Here is an 18512-nt window from a genome sequence, read left to right as displayed (position 1 = left end):
CTTACTACCTACCTACCTACTGATGCCCTACTTACTACCTACCTACCTACTGATGCCCTACTTACTACCTACCTACCTACTGATGCCCTACTTACTACCTACCTACCTACTGATGCCCTACTTACTACCTACCTACCTACTGATGCCCTACTTACTACCTACCTACCTACTGATGCCCTACTTACTACCTACCTACCTACTGATGCCCTACTTACTACCTACCTACGGCAGCCCTACTTACTACCTACCTACGGCAGCCCTACTTACTACCTACCTACCTACTGATGCCCTACTTACTACCTACCTACCTACTGATGCCCTACTTACTACCTACCTACCTACTGATGCCCTACTTACTACCTACCTACCTACTGATGCCCTACTTACTACCTACCTACGGCAGCCCTACTTACTACCTACCTACGGCAGCCCTACTTACTACCTACCTACCTACTGATGCCCTACTTACTACCTACCTACCTACTGATGCCCTACTTACTACCTACCTACGGCAGCCCTACTTACTACCTACCTACTGATGCCCTACTTACTACCTACCTACCTACGGCAGCCCTACTTACTACCTACCTACTGCAGCCCTACTTACAGATACCTACCTACTGCAGCCCTACTTATGGAATACTTCACCATGCATCCAATTCGGAAAAGTATTCAAGAAATGTCCGGAGCAATATTTAACGGGAGAAGTCTCCAGGTTGTCAAAACATTACAACTTTGTCAGTAAAGATGAAAAGCCAGGTGAAACTTGAAACATAAAACATAACAAATGAATGTCGGTTTGCACATCCACTGTTTCTATGACGCATATGATGCAGAGTTGGAGTTGTGTGCACGTTGACTTACCATGCGATAAGTGTTTCAAAGGTCAAGTGCAAGATGTGATTAACGCTGCTGGCACTTTGTTAAAAAGGTAAGAAAGGCTCAAGACTGTATCACTAATTATTGAACCATAGGTCAATAATTGGTGATACAGTCTTGTCACGCTTTGTAGCATTCAGCAGCATTGGGAACAGCTCAAGTCGAAATAAAATGACTCGGGTGTGAAAATATTTAGAATGGAACCTATGTGACATTTTCTTGCGCATCTTTCGCAAGCATGAAGCATTCGATGAGGATTTGCGAACAACGAAACTCGCTTGACTTGCAGATTTTTGCAGTTTCCATTTTGCGAATGATTTCCAGATTGATGCAGACTTGCGCATGAGGGTTGTCATGGAAACATAGTGATACTAAAGTTTAAAAAAATTACTTATAACAAGTTCAGATAAATTGTATACATCTTCAATACCATGTCTACCACTACCTGGGTATATCTCAAAGACAGAACTATAACACAGACCCCGCTTTACTATTACCACCGTAGTAAATTAGTTTTATACATGTATCTCATTTAGATTTTTTACAAATTGCATTTGTTTTAAAGCTGTGTAATTTACTTGCAGTTTTTGTTGAAGGGTACTAGGGCTTTGGAACGAATTTAACTGAATACAGCATATTATTATGGCAATATCTGCTTTAACATAGGACTTTTTTACCATAGAAGTAGATTTCGGAACGAATTTACTTGGTATGTCAATGCTCGGTTGGACCTCATTTCTGATGATAGAAAAACTATGAAATTATATACATAGGAAGTATGAACAATATCCATCTTAACCATGCAATCTGCCAGGCTTAAAATGTCCTTGACACTCAATCTGTCATGCCAGCAATTGTTTGACAATACTGCCCGAAGATTGACAAACATATGAGCATGAAAATTCGTCAAGTAAGACAAGATCGTCTCACGGAAACTTAGCCCATGCAATACATTTTTATAACACCAATGATCCGCAAATTTGAGCCAATCCGCAAGTTAATCTCATCATGGAAATGACATAAATCCGCAAGCTCTGTGAGTTTTTCGATTCGCAAAACTCTGTCGAATCCATCACGTTTATAATGCGCATTAGAATACCGCGCCAGCTATTCATCTTCAAACTTTTTCAATACTTCTGTCATCCTTTCTCAATCGAGTTTCAAGTGTTTGCGTCGTAACCTGTGCGTCCCTAACTGCGTTGTTAATTATTAACTTATAGCGTACGATTCCTTAGCTTTTTTCAACAAAGCACCCGAGTCAATACACATCATGTGAATGTCCATAGAAATACTCAATTCGCACGGTAACACAACTCCAAGTCCGCATGACGCGCTTCGTGCGAGTCACAAAAACATAGTGTAAATCCAAACGGAAAACACAGTGCAAATCCAAACCGTCATAAAGAGCCCCATCTTTGCTGAAGATAAGAAAGCTAGCACAATCTATAGAGCACAGGCTTTTTACTACCTTAACATCTGTAGGCGTTGCTTAGCAGCACACGCTGAGGGCAAAAAATAGCTCGCTTTAAAAGGCTTCCTCGTGAGTTTATTTTTTCTACCAAAAATATCCTCACTTCTCAGTTAAAGTACGTCAACGCCAGACTGCTTTGCACGAGGCTACCACCGATTAGGAATAACTTGGTTGGAACAGTGTGCTTGGTTTAAGCAATACTCACAATCTGCACAAGCCTGACACACTGCGCAAGTCTGACATACTGCGCAAGTCTGACACACTGCGCAAGTCTGACACACTGCGCAAGTCTGACACCAGGGATCGCTAAACATATTATGGAAATGTTTACTTTTCCATATCCATTTCCATAAACATAAATATTTCCATAATTTTATGGAAATGGATATGGAAATTTTATTTTAGAAATATGGAAATGTTATGGAAATGGAAATAATATGGAAATGAATTATGGAAATGTTATGGAAATGGAAAAAATATGGAAATGAATTATGGAAATGTTATGGAAATGGAAATAATATGGAAATAAATTATGGAAATGTTATGGAAATGGAAAAAAATATGGAAATGAATTATGGAAATGGAAATAATATGGAAATGAATTATGGAAATATTATGGAAATGGAAATAATATGGAAATAAATTATGGAAAGGGTATGGAAATGGAAATAATATGGAAATTATGGAAATGAATTATGGAAATTTTATGGAAATGGAAATAACATAGAATTGAATTATGGAAATTGTAACATACACGTAATCCAAGATATAAACAGAGGGGAGTTATATTGTATAGACTAGGCTACATGAATAGACAATGGTAATACACAAACAGCTAACATCAGTGGTATTACAGAAACTATTAAAGGGGTCTGGAAGAAACTAACTCAAATTGTCTCTTGCTCGGCTACATGTATAGACAATGGTAACACACAAACCCAGCTAACATCCGTGGTATTACAGAAACTATTAAAGTGGTCTGGAAGAAATTAACTCAAATTGTCTCTGGACTTGGCTACATGTACGGACAATGGTAACACACAAACCCAGCTAACATCAGTGGTATTACAGAAACTATTAAGGGAGTCTGAAAGAAACTCTCAAAACATCTCAAATCGTCTCTGGCTTAGTTATAGGCAATGGTAGCATACAGTTTTGATGTTGCCTGGACCCTAAATAAAGTATATTAGCAAGCAAATATCATATTCATATTATGTATAAATTAATCACATATTCGGGAAGAGTTGACGATTGCACACACACACACACGCTCATTTGACACGCAAGCGCGCACACATACGTACACACCAGGGATCGCTAAACATATTATGGAAATGTTTACTTTTCCATTTCCATAAACATAAATATTTCCATAATTTTTATGGAAATCGATATGGAAATTTTATTTTAGAAATATGGAAATGTTATGGAAATGGAAAAAATATGGAAATGAATTATGGAAATGTTATGGAAATGGAAAAAATATGGAAATGATTTATGGAAATGTTATGGAAATAGAAATAATATGGAAAGGAATTATGGAAATATTATGGAAATAGAAATAATATGGAAATAAATTATGGAAATGTTATGGAAATGGAAATAATATGGAAATGAATTATGGAAATGTTATGGAAATGGAAATAATATGGAAATAAATTATGGAAATGTTATGGAAATGGAAATAATATGGAAATAAATTATGGAAATGTTATGGAAATGGAAATCATATGGAAATGAATTATGGAAATGTTATGGAAATGGAAATAATATGGAAATAGATTATGGAAATGTTATGGAAATGGAAATAATATGAAAATGAATTATGGAAATGTTATGGAAATGGAAATTGTGACAAACACGTAATCCCTGTCTGACACACTGCGCACGTCTGACACACTGCGCAAGTCTGACACACTGCGCAAGTCTGACATACTGCGCAAGTCTGACACACTGCGTAAGTCTGACACACTGCGTAAGTGGAGAACTGTTAAAAATTAACTCTTTCCATACAACGTTAGCATAATGACACACCCCCATGCGGCGTTTCAATGCCAACAGATCCGTATCGCTCTCATTCTGTCGTGATTCAACGTTGCTGTTTGGGAACGACACTGAACCATCACCACCTTTGTTCTATAGAAAAAAATTAGCGACCAACGGCCTTAGCGACCAACGGCCTTAGCGACCAACAGCATCGCACTTGTGTGTGCCTATAGGTCTCCCTTTCCTGTTGATTCAAATGCAAAAATTTTTGTTGGTTAATTGCTCTAATCAATTTTTTCTTTTACCTATTAAAGATACAACCTTGACATAAGGCGTCGCACAACCATCACTCTAGTATAAGCGCCCTATGGAAAAGTAATCTTCTTGTCAGCTCGGCATAGCGTTTCGGGACTGGCACACCTAGGGGTTGCTACACTATCTCTGTAAGGAAACTTTAGTATATGATTTAGAAAAATATAGCATTTCTACATATCTCACTATCATTTATACCCAGACAACTCACATAACCTTTATTACACGATAAGTTGCCTACAAAACTGTCAAAAATTCTTGTAAAATTGCTTGACAATGATAAATAAATTTAAACTTTTGCTGTCACAAGTCTTAATGCGATGTTTCAATAGCCTAATATAGTCAAATATCGACATGCAAAGGTTATCTGTTCTAACCTTGTATGTCAAAACGGTTAGAACAAACATTCTTATAACGTTATATTTTGTTTCATCCGTTCTAGAGTCCAAAAACAACTTCAATGCTTCAAATAATTATGTATAGCGTTAAAAAAATTATGTCAAAAATAATGTAATGACATAAACTAAACTAATAGTGATAATCAGTAAAGAGGTTTCTATTGTTATTGCCCTTTGAGACACGGAGAAGGTTTAGGTTCAGCGAATGATAGGAACATGTAGCGTAACTTACATTATGTAAAGTTTAATTGATCTTTTTATTTTTATGATTTATTTCAATTTCTGCGAGCTTAATACAATATAATTTATTAAACTTAAATCTTTCGAGAGACGACTTTAAATAATGGAAACTGCTTCAAATGTTAGCACAGCGATTACCTGAAACTGCATGTTGTATGTTGACAAAATCAATACTTTAGATGTTAATATCATATTAATCAGATAAGAATATTAATAAGATTGGCTGGTATTGATATCAGCCAATGTTATGCTTTAAATGTAAACCCAAATGCTTCTAAAAATAGAAATGACCGCTATACCAATGTATGCTTATCAGGTGTCATCACCTGGTATTTCAAGGCAGCAGAGCGCCATATTGGTATTTCACCGAACTTGGAGTCGACTTTAAACTCGAAAGACATACTGTAAAACCTCCGTTTGATCGCCACCTTTATGTGAACACCACCTCTAATAGAACACCGCTGAAGAATGGTTGAAAAATAGAGCGCCACTCTTTAATTGAACACCATCTCTATTTGACCATCACTTTAATATGACACATTGATCGACCATTTTGATCTCTACAAACAATAGAAAATACAGCGCCGTGACGTTCAAATAGAGGTTCTATGGTATGTGGCTGTCACATTTGATACACTCACTCTTCTGGGTGAATGTGTCTCTGAATGGGTGTCTGTCATTGTCTAGGGATATATGAACAATCATTGAAGCCATAAACTAGGAGTTGTCTTCTACGCACTCCTTTCAACGATAGGCAATCGACTCAGTATTGATTACAAGAAGACCAAAGGATGAATCCAATAACAGCGAGTTTAACATTTATCAAACTTTACTTTTATACCAAAATTAGTCAGTTATCGTGGACTACAAACAATATTTGTGAAAATGTTCAACGTAACATTGAAGAAGCCTATATACCTATTGCTAATGAGACCTTTTCGACCCTACCCGCACCATAGCGAATATCGCAGTTCCTAGACAACAATGATGTATTTGAATGAATCTCATATACAAACATCCTAGAAAATCCAAATACACCTTTTAGTGTGGTCCTAATAACTAACTTTCTATCGTAACCAAACATTACCTAGAGCTTTTCAGTACAAAGCCACATTCAAGTACTGTACCCCTTTGGGTTGAATAACAGAAAAGAAAGCGTATTTTCCAAACGTTCTTCACAACTTTTTAATAATATACAAACGAAGGGTGTTCATTAAAGTTTAACTTATTTACTCGATCTGCTAGAATATACAGTGAAACCTCAGTGCGCGATCATAATTCATTTGGATTTGGTGATCCAGCGCTGGTTTGTTGGAAAACTAAAACCAGTTTTGCCATAAGAAACAATGGTAAACATTTTAACCCATTTTCACTCCTAAGAACAATACCTGGCATATTAAAATAACATGTCTTTCTTTGGACCCATTTTTAAGGGCTAAAACATTAGCAAAAAGTGGATAACTAGTGAAAATACCCCAACGAACTGTGTATGTCTTACTCCGCGAGAGGTCAGAGTTAAATAGATGCTTACCAAATGGTCGAGTAGATCAGAGTTGAATAGACCAAATGGTCGAGAAGGGCTGACGAGTACTTTCGGCTCGACTCAGTTATTTTTGTTCTCGATCGGCATTATTCGGCTTGACTTGGCTAATTTGAGCACTGAAAATCTATTCGAACTCAGATGCATTTTCTACTCAAATTTTCGATTAAACATGGAATTCGCTCGCGTAGGGAGGAGGTCGAGCACCGAGGCTCCATTATAGTGCGGCAAAAGTTGTATATTTCTCTACAATGATTCTATGTAAATTTCATTCTATTGGCATCTTCCAACAATTCTGGATCCTCAAAACCTCCGAGGAAGTTCCTGCTCTGTTTTCATAAGAGAAGCTCTACTTAAACAGTATGATTTACTGATGCTGAGCTGAGTGGCTGATTGTTACCCAACTCATCTGAATTCAGTAAACACCAGGAAAGCTCTAATAAGCCATACCTGATTCATAAAGTTACTGTCGATGGCCAAAATTAGGTAATATTTTAAGAAGTTAATCATGCTACAACATAACATTGCTATATTTGTCCACTGGTCTATCGTACTTCAAGGGATCCAGCCCAATTCATGGTACCTCATGTTGTATGTTGATGAACGACCAATTAATAACTGAGAAGGCATGCCAAGATCATGCCAGGATTAAAAAATGCATTGCAGAATATAAAACCGTCTGTTTTTAGCTGGCTAGGTTAGTTTCATAGTTTACTTGTAATTTGTCTTTTCACTGGGTCAACCCAGTTTTCATCGATCTTCGCCGTACTCTGTCATGTATCGACCAACTAAAAGTTGAATCGGTATTGTGGACAGTCGCTCGTTGTAGCATATAGGTAACAGGGACGACTACACTATATTAGAACGTGAACAGTATGGATGAACAACTGGCCTAGATATAGACCTTACCGCAAGATCAGCTAGTACAACTTTATTGGAAGATGGTTACTTGGACGTATATCTTCGGTGGAATGCTTGAGAGAATTTGTTTTAGCAACAGAAAAAAAGTGGATAAGACAGGGAATGAGCAAGCACCTACACGGGTTGATAAAAGCACCTCTTCACATATCAAGTGGTGCTTGCTGCGTGTGTATGCGTAACCACAAATGGCATAATGTAAGCATCTCTCAGCAACCGATTCGTATCTCATCAACTCACATCAGCCCGAGTGCATTGTGCTATCGCGATCGAGCTTCCGATATCGTCAACAAACTGTTTTTGCACCATCAAATCGTAATGATATGCATAGGATGTTATGGTAACCAGAGCGAAACGAAGCATTACCACCGAGCCATACTTATAACAGATGACCGCCGGGAGTGACAAGGAAATCCCAGCGATGATAAAGCGAAACTGCTGAGGAAACTAGAAAGCCCACATCTGTCATCTCGATTCATCACCTCATAAGAGTAGCAGGAAGTAGGTATTTGTTTAATTGGAAAAATGCAAGCCAGACAGAAAGAGCTATTGTTAAATCATTATCTACCAGATAGTAACTTTGAAGTAAAAACTGAAGACCTCCAATACAGAACCGGCAGTGCACTCAGATGATATTTTTGAAGTTTCAGGTTTATACTTTCATGTATAGGCTTTCATTTTGGGCGCCGTTTTGAGTGACTAGGTATGATTAAGCTTGAATCAAATAACTGGGTGTGGGTATGGGTATAGTGAAAAGAGTCATGGAAGCTCAAAAGTGCATAGAAGGTTCCAGAAGCGAACTACTCATATGGATGTTTGCTTTTGTTTCACATATCATTGAGCAACTAGTCGAATAATAACTGCTTTGTTTAAGTGATCTTATACCTAGAGTACGCCGACTGACGGATGCATGGCGAGAGTTGTTTCACCATGCTTTTGGATTCTTACGCATCTTTCTGAGAATAAACATAAGTTTTCTAACGAGTATACCTGATTAGCGGTCACGTAAGTGTAAGCATGCTTGCCTATAATAGGATTTATGTTCTCCATGCTGTGATTGACAGGGTCCATTAAATGGTTCTCATGACTAGAAGATGACCAGGGACGAATCCAAAAACCTTTTAGCTTTCTTTGAACACTGGCCATTAACTTTTCATGCATTCCAAATCAAACCGGTACAAACCCGGTTTAATCGTAAAATCGCAGTTAATTAATCTATTTTTAGAACAGTTATAAGGAACTTGAGAACCATTCTAGCGGTATGTGGTCGGAGAAAACATAATGGCTCTCTATCATAAAACTTACTAAACAGGGATACCATTAAGTTAACATTTTACATGCCCGTTTTCTTTAAACAGACCAATGTCCTCGTATGTTTTATAAAGTTAACTTTCTTTCATTTAGCTCAGAATAATATGCCAGTCTTCAACATATTAAAAAACAGTTAAGTTGTTTTATCAAGTTTATTAAAAACTACGCAAATAGAAACAATAAATTCTGTTATTCAGATAAAATGCTGTTCTTTTAAACCTAATAAGAGAAATTACTTTTAGTAGCGGAGGACAACTCAAGGCGTACTCACTGGCAGCATGAAATCTAAACCTTGGGCAGAAAAATGACTTACCCTTCGGCAGTAAGAGGGACAACTCCTGAGAGTATTTTGAAATTTCAATATAGAATATAGAAAAGCAGCTCTATTAAGTGACAATAACAAGATGGGATGGCAGCAAAACATTGTGAGCCCAGTGACAGCAGCAAAACTATTGTCAATCTGAACATATGTGGTGATTCCAGCCGTATCTTAATAGGAAAGGTAGGCCCTATACATATAACACTATACCTTAAAAATCTATACATTTGTGATTGTCTTCTCATTGTACTGAAGTGGCATAATCTACTTGACTTTTACCTCAACCTCTCTGAAAAGACACTTATTAGTAACTATAAAATTAAATTGAACTTTACTGTGATTTTTAAGCCAATAACAATAACTCATTTCAGCTGACGTGATATGACAAAATTGCTGTACAACCTTTAGTGTCGCTGATAATCTTATTGCCACTAAATGAAACCATGGACCAATTAAAATTCATTGTTTACAATAGAGAAGGGTCTAGATCCTTCACAAAATCATCAGTCCCTTGTCTCTGGTTTTTAGTAGTCAGTCCGTTGAATGCATTCTAGTGCAGCAACATAGTTTACCTGCGGCTGATGTCATCAACATAGTTTACCTGCGGCTGATGTCAGCAACATAGTTTACCTGCGGCTGATGTCAGGAAGTTTAAGAATTGATTTGAATCTCTAAATCGAGTTTTCAGATTACTATAAAACAGGGCTTCGCAATTACTGAGGGGTACGCACATCCTTGAGGGTTGTACGCACACCCCTGAGGGACTCACATCCATGAGGGTTGTACGCACACCCCTGAGGGGTACTCACATCCATGAGGGTTGTACGCACACCCCTGAGGGGTACTCACATCCATGAGGGTTGTACGCACACCCCTGAGGGGTATTCACATCCCTAAGGGGTGTGAGTACCCCTGAGGGTTGTGAGTATGATACATACTCACACCCCTCAGGGGTGTGAGGGGTTGTTTGCAGAGGTACAGGAATCTATAGGGAAGACGAAGTCAGTAGGCTATACTTGTCGGTGCAAAGTTATCTGAGTCGAGACTTTTCCATAACCATTCAAAGCCTATCAGCCAGTACTTTGCCGAATCAAAATGTTACTCTTCTGATACATACGATATAATACATACGATATGATACATACGATATAATACATAAGATATAATACGTACGATTCATACGAAGATCTGTTTTTCGTCAAGTTCGGATCCATTTTGTCCCATTCTAAGGGAGGGGTACAGAAATGCCCTCGCCAGCCGTAGGAAGCTCAGCGATTTAAAAACGTATAAGAGAAGCGCTGCTATAAAGCATAAAATTTTACGGAGTCTTATTTTAGATTGATGCGCCTCCTATAGTGGCGGCATTGCAGTCAAAAGCGTGTCAATAAACATGGCTAGGTGAAGCATGCTATCTTCCAAACAGTTCAATTACTGCCGCCAGCTGCTTTAAAGGCTGTTTGCTAGCACGCTAACATGTTTACGAACAAAATATCAACACAGCGCAATTCCTAAATATTTACGTTCCCAAAAATGAACATCCGTCTCAAAGTAGTTCTTGCAAATGATCACTACGAGAAATTCAACTCAACCAACTCAGAAAACGATGATAATAAAATGATCGGCGAAGAAAATAACACTCTAGCAACATTTCATCTTTTTATTGAACTTCTTTTGAAAAATTCTACTAATAGCTTCACGAAGATGTGGGTAACTTTAGATAACTACGATCTATCTGTAGGTAATATCTTTGAGAAAATTGTCAGTTTGCGATTATCATAGATATATAAAGGTTTATATATCTATGGTGATTATAATTATACAGAATAAAGGGAGGGAGCAACTCCAACATTGTGTTGCTGATTGTCTCTTGAGATATTTTAGTGATGTATGTTTGCTTTTGTAGATAGGGGGACACATTTGAGATCGCAATGTACGTTAGTGAAATCTGAATGCAGATAATCGCTAAATCTGAGATACTGCAGTTTATCGAACTTTTTTCTTTCTCACTAACGATGTCGTGTGAAAATAATCTACTTGTCCAATAAAAGTCTAAACACATTCAATCTCTAGTGAACAGGAATATTACGCAATTTTGCTTTTACAATATTTTCCGGATCAGTTGAGCTACACTAGCTGATAATCAGACGTAATTTTTCAAAAACTGGAACATTTAAAAAAATTTATATTCAGAAACATTTCGGTATGTCAGCTGATGACAAAAATGTCCAAATTCAGTCAAAGGTCAGATTGCTTAAGTTCAAATTTATGATGTCTATTCCTTAGCAAGAGGCAATCAGACACAAATGTAATACCTGATGGGCATAGTTTCATGTAATGACAAACTGCAATCAATTTCACTTATAAGTAGGTCAATAGCCACACCAACATTTCTCATCTCAATTTGTTTACGAAGATATCATGGATCAGTCAACTATTGCAATTCCAATTTTCCTAACGAGCCACTAATAATTTTAATCTAGAAAATATTTTATCTAAAACACAGTAGACCCACTTTTTATATACTAAATAGTACAAAGAATGATCGAACTTCACGATGTAACTAAACATAATTTTGCCTTTATTAAGCTGCCTTTACAGTCTGTGTTTGAGTGAACGATAAACATTAAACACTGTTCTATCACAACGCCTTGGAACAATTTTCTGACGCTTTTAACGAAAAGCGACCATCACTAGTATTAACGATTTTTTAAAGACTTGGATAAGGAGAAACCATGAATCGTTTGCAACTAGTGAACTTCACAATCAATTAAATATTTACAAAATAATTTGAAAGTTTGATAAATTCGAAGCAACAACCAACATGACAAATGATATTCATACTTATATGATAATTGCTCTAATGCAAATTCGAATAAACCTTGATGTCTAACTGCATTCCAATAAACCTTGATGTCTAACTGAATTCAAATAAACCTTGACGTCTAACAGAATTCAAATAAACCTTGATGTCTAACTGAATTCCAATAAACCTTGATGTCTAACTGAATTCAAATAAACCTTGACGTCTAACTGAATTCAAATAAACCTTGATGTCTAACTGGGACTAAAATCATTACACACAACCAAACATTTCACCTATAGGAAGGAAGAAACAAATTATTGAATTAGAATTACAGATCTAATTTTCCACTTGCATTGCAAATTAGTTAGGATAGAAATTGGTTTGGATGGAAATTGGACAGAGTTGAATACCAGATTAGTGTTATGTACTCAAACCTTAATCCATTTGACCTCTATGTACCTTTGGCATGCAGGAGGAACAACCTCCAAGGACGGTTGGTAACAAGAGGAGCTATCAATGAGGCTCCACTCAGTTTACTCTGCACCTTTCAGTACCATTGCATAAAACATGTTATTTGTATGCGATGTAAAATAACTACCCACGTCAATATCAATTTTACTTAGTTTTTTCCTAATTTAAACCATTTGTTTATAAATTGGACAGCTGTGGGGCTTGTCAGTTATCAAATAACACCAGCAGTTGGAGCATGTTTAGAAATACGAACGAGGCATCAAATCTATAGAAGGAACCGTTATGTCATTGAACTAATAGAACACACAGCGATCTGAAATCACTTTATGATTTACATAGAGCCTTGCGAGGAATAGCTATTCGATTAGAGGCCTTAACCTTGCTTCCATCACACTGCGTGGCTGAAACATTAACGTCCTTTCACATCCTGGACCATTGGGCATCTATCTGTGGGGTTAACCATGATATATTGCTGTCACTGTCACATGATCGGACACGCAGGGCAAACAAAATTCACATCGAGGGTCGCAGCACCTGCCTGCCCGCATGTACACAACAAACTATCACACTAAGCACGCTGAGCTTGTACACAGGAAAGATACACAATAACCTTCCCATTACTGCACGAATGCAACTAGTCTGTAGGCGGAGCCTGTTAGACAACTAGTAGAATTATTGGATGCCTATTTCAGGCCTGTCCTGTTGTTATATAACAATCCATTAGGAACCTATTTGGGTTACCATTGAAAGCTGTGAGGTATCAAGCTATCTATGTGACCTCCCCAGTGAGGGCGGTAGAGCCGCACTCCCAAATACTAAGGCCATGCAGAAGGGTTAGTATTTTATCAGAATGGTTTTATAAGCGAAAATAGGGAAATGTTGAGACTTACCTCCTGGTGTTGGCTGCTAACCGGGACAACCTAAAACACACGCAATAAGTCAATGGTCTGAAGCTGAAGATTTTTCACTTTTTTTATATACAGAGACATTCTGTAGTCCCAGCTACAGTAGCAGATGATATGAACTCCTTATATCTCATGTCAGATATAGCTCTTTGTAAATTAGCCTGAGAAAACCTTCAGCAACTCCGCAGAGACCTCGTTATTGGTCGACTTATAACCCTTGAATACAAAGTCAGCAAACGTGTCACGCTATTACTTTTAACTAAAATTGAAAGTCAGCAAAATATGTTACAATATTATCTATAACAAATAACTGCAAAGTCAGCCAGCTATATCAAAGTATAATTACAGCACATAAACCGAAAGTCAGCGAACTATAGTTAAAATCTATGCAGCATATTTCAACGTATGTTTACTGTAACAGGTTTTAAGCCTAAATCATGTACACGGAGACATGAATGCCAGAGATGAAAATAAAATGGAATATTTTTTCCAGTGTATGACTTGCTAGTCACAATCTGAATAGAACAACTGGCTAGAGTTTTTCATGTATTTAATGAGAAATGATTGGGCTTATCAAGGAAATCTATGACAAGACTCCAGGGCATAAGAAAAGAGACCAAAATAAACCAATGCAAACAATGAAAGACGATAAGGAATCACTACAGTTTAGATTGCCATGGCTCTAGCCTTGCGGCAATGACACTGTCTGGCGGCATGTAAGTACAGTCAATCCAATTTACACGTTTGCCAACACGGCGATGTAAAAGTACAACGAACATTGAGAACTACCCGCCTCAATAGCCAACATGAAAGGGCCGAAGCTTTTCGAGGCATCACTGTTTCGTAAGTGAATATGGAAAAGCTGAAAGTGACAGTTTATAAAAAAAACTATGAAAAGGTATAAAAATAGATGCAAATCAAGTTGGGTTGACTTCAAAATGTCAATCAATTATGCTGTATATTTTGCTCATCATCTCTACACTGTCTATCCCCTGTATAGCACGACGTACACCCATGTTCATCAGTATTCAATGTAAAATACTAACATATATGATTTCATTGCTGTACAATGCATTTTTTTGTATTGTTATGCATGTTTATTACAAATTTATTTTATCATAAGTTTTTATGCTGTAGAATAAATGAACTACAAAAGTTTAATCCTGCAGGAATATTTGTCCCCAACACACAAGGTTTTGACATACGATGTGGGGTTCTGGAACTAATCATATTAGTATGTTGGATTTTGACTGTATATATGATTGAAATCTACCCTGCATGTGAATTCGCATATTATTCAAAATACTTTTTGGATCCCATGCTATCCATTTATATAATGTTTAGTTTTTAATATTCAATTCTGCTAGCCTTGACATTGGAACTTGGCTAGCTGGATGTTTTACAAAATATCATTGCATGCATTTCCAGCAACAGATACTTATTTACGATAGATAATTATGTACGAACTCTCTCAAGGCCAAACGAATTTCATTCTAGATTTTAATCGAGACTATATACTATCAACTAATGTAAGAATTTTATATATTATAGCCTTGTTCTTGGCAGTAGACTCGTAATAAGAAATTTGGAAAATAGGAGTTCAAGTCGAGACTCTTGTACAAGTAGGATATTCCGTTGGAAGAGAAAACAGTTTAAAACAACGACTTGCTCTGCAGAATTTCTTGGGCTCAAGCATACTTCATAGCAAAACCAGATTGAATATATAATAAATGCTACCATAGTTTCCTTATAGGTTCGTGTCAAACACCTGAATAGTTCAAATAGCGATTCAAAGTCAGCAATAATAAATTACAATACATTTAATAATAATATTGCTAATATTAGTAACAACAGACTACCACGAGTAGGCCTAAATTATAAAAACAAACGGTAAGAGAAGCGTGCCATTTTTAAGCGTCTCTATAATTTCCTTTTTTCAACTAAATGATTGTCATCACGATCTTTCATCTTGGCTTCTCATCAATGCTGACTTTCCTGGGATCATAAGAATAAGTTACGAAAAATATGAAATAATTTTTTGTACCGTGCACAAAGAGTCAAGTCTATCCTCAACTGCAGGCTGACTAAAACTGACGCTGTCAAATCAGCGCGCGTTTGGTTGTTCAAACTCCAAATACACAGTTGTATGTACAAATTTGAAGACAAAATATCCTCGAAGTTCTTGTTCCAAACTGTCAGAGGGTCAGAATTGTTCGAGTACCGAGGTTCCACTGTACACTCTTTCCTTCTGCCCCATCAACCACTGTATGACATTAATTTTAACTTCTTTTTGCTCTGATAGTTACAGACAAAAATCTTAACAGCTTTTATAAAAATCAGACATTTGGCAGTCTACAAAAAGAGAGCATGCCAAGTCCTACTTTTTACCATTCTACTATTCTGAATCCGGACGCTAGCTATTAGCGGTTTTGAGACAACACGGCCCTGGATAACTGTATGGGAGCCGATGAGGCGTGCATCTACCCTGTCAAATAAAAGCAAAATAAAACCGCAGCTGAGAACGATTGAAAAACGATTGACATTGCAAGGCTATGTTGTAATCCAATTCATCTTCAAACTCCATCATGTCATCATCTCATCGTGTCAGCATCATTACCATAAAAATTATTGTCTATCAATTTGAGCCTGCAACATTAGGTGCTTGCCCTAATTGGAGGATCGTATCACGGCTATCAATGGCGAAACCGCACAGCCACTACAAACAGAAGCTAGGATTACAGCAACCTGCAGGATACTTGTTAGTTTTAGAAACTTAACAAAACATGCGTATTGTCAGCTCAGCAACCTCCGTAGTAGTGCTTTAGCGAAATATACAGGTTGGCCAAAATAAATTGCTGATTCGTGGAAAATCTTTCACACTGTGGACAACTAAACTGGTGACTATAAGTTTTTTGGAATTGGTGAAAAGATTTTTAGCAGAGAAGTTGCCCTATCATCTAGGACAAAGATGTATCAAAATTTACCTTCGCTACTAATGGCGATTCAATAATTCATTTTTTCAAGCCAAATCGAACCTACTACTAAAGCATAATCACCTAAACTGCCATTGTTTATTTACACGTGAGAACTACGACATAAAAGCGTTTACCTGAGCGTTCTTTTCCGCACTGATTCCGTTCAAATTGTAGTTGTCCTTGCATAAGTACCAAGTTGGTGCAACCTCTGAACATATGTTATTGTTAAGTGAGTCGGACGAACCGAGGGTAAGAGCGCTAGAGGTAGCCATGAATCATTGTAGTAAGCGTTTCTGGTATTACAACTAAATTGTCTTACGGGTCGAAGTTGTAATTCGCGGTACTTAGCTAAACATACGACTGGCAATCCTCACTCGCAAACGCCGAATAGAGAAATCAGCTGAGCGCGAACTCAACGTGGTCAGAGTGAGCTATAAATAGAACATGGGCTCGACGACAGGCAATAAAACTGCCTTACAATTAGGATGCCTGGTTAATAGTCAATAGCTACGCTAGATAGCTACGCATCGCGACTCCTCGGCTCGCAAGTCGTGCGGCCACAAAACCACGCCCAATCAACGAGGCTTTCGAGGCTCTTTGCTAGAGCCCGCATGTACGCATGTAAATGGAGTTAGAGGCTAAAAGGTGTACTGTATCACAGGACTTGAACAAACATGGCCCCTGGACAGCTTTGCAAATCACCTTGGGAGCCATCGAAGATAACCAGCAGCTGAGGTCAGATAGGTGACCAGTAATGACCAGTCGGCAAGAGCAAATGGTGTGGGGCTTTAACTGCACTGGTTTATATCATTGATGAAACAGGTTTACCATATCATATTGACAAATGTGGTGAGAGAGAGAATCCAATTTCTTATCAGTTAGATCACTTATGCTTTGCATCCGGTTACAACTTATGGATAAGAATGGCCTAGCAGCTTTCAGCTACTAGAATATTATGTGTGTCTATGATTGTGAAGATTTCAGTGTTGCAGAAAATTGCTTTCAAAAGTAATTAATTAACTATGAAAACCTTAAAACAGTTGAAGTCGATGCTATTAAATTAGTTTGGATTGTTTTTTACTTGTCACAACCTTGATAATATTGATTGCATAAGATTACGCACACCCGTTTTGTGATCTGTTAAAAGCAAGCAAACATGAGTAGACGCAAACATGAGTACAAAATTTTTAATTCCAGTGAGCTGTTTATGCATATATTGCATTATCACCACGGGCTAGAGAGGTAATTATGATAAAATGCTTTCAACAAGGATGACAACTCCAAACATATGCAAAGGTGGCTACACAGCCAGATGTTTCTTTATACTGAAAACGTCTTCATCGATTGTGCTACTGATTGTTGAATTTTAGCGATGATTTCTGCTAAATACTCTATAGAAAACAACTACTTCTCTAAGATAACTCCGCTGATATTATATATTATTATATATTATTACATATTTATCCCACAAAGTTACAGATCTAAAGCTGTGTCCCACTCGCCTTTTCTGTTTCTTTTTTAAACAGAAAAAAAATCACAAAAAAGGTTTTTATTTTTTTTAGTAATTTCCGATTCAAAAAATTCTCAATAGTAAAATTTGCCAAAGCAAAGTGAAAGAGGTAAACTCAAGCTGAATAAATACAAACGTCGTAGACCTAACGTTGGTGCCAATGATTGCCTATCGTTGCAAAACAGCCTGCGAACAAACAGCGAACATATTCATACAACGAGCTGTTGAAGTATCCTCTGAAATCAAAAGAGCGGCAAATCTCCCGCCCATCGTCGGCCGACGTGCTAGAATTGCGCAGATCAAATCAACCAGCAGTTCAGAATATGACTGTATAAGCCTTAGGTCCTCGTGTCCAAGTGTTTAGGTAGCAAAACGAAGCCATTTTGATTGAGTACTGATCACATAGCAAATCTAAACTCGTTAGCCAGAAATAGAAATAGCCAGAAATCCAAAGTAGCTAGTTAGTTCACTGTA

The 18512-nt window shown here is 37.4% G+C and overlaps 1 protein-coding gene across 2 annotated transcripts in view; it reads right to left on the bottom strand.

Moving 5' to 3' along the window:
* LOC137403601 (sestrin-1-like) overlaps positions 1 to 18512 on the bottom strand; it is a 48892-nt gene that overhangs the window by 18037 nt on the left and 12343 nt on the right. The window contains exons 1-2 of one of the 2 annotated variants that reach the window (XM_068089566.1): positions 16663 to 16902; positions 13539 to 13568 (exon numbers count right to left, since the gene is read on the bottom strand). In XM_068089566.1, coding sequence (XP_067945667.1) covers positions 13539 to 13568; positions 16663 to 16800 — 168 coding nt within the window. In that variant the 5' untranslated portion in view covers positions 16801 to 16902. Of the gene's footprint in view, positions 1 to 13538; positions 13569 to 16662; positions 16903 to 18512 lie in introns of those variants that run through there. The other variant, XM_068089565.1, reaches the window with a different exon arrangement.

The sequence above is a fragment of the Watersipora subatra genome, chromosome 9 (assembly GCF_963576615.1).
Source record: "Watersipora subatra chromosome 9, tzWatSuba1.1, whole genome shotgun sequence".
NCBI classification, from domain to species: Eukaryota; Metazoa; Bryozoa; class Gymnolaemata; order Cheilostomatida; family Watersiporidae; genus Watersipora; species Watersipora subatra.
This window is presented reverse-complemented; position numbering and strand designations above follow the sequence as displayed.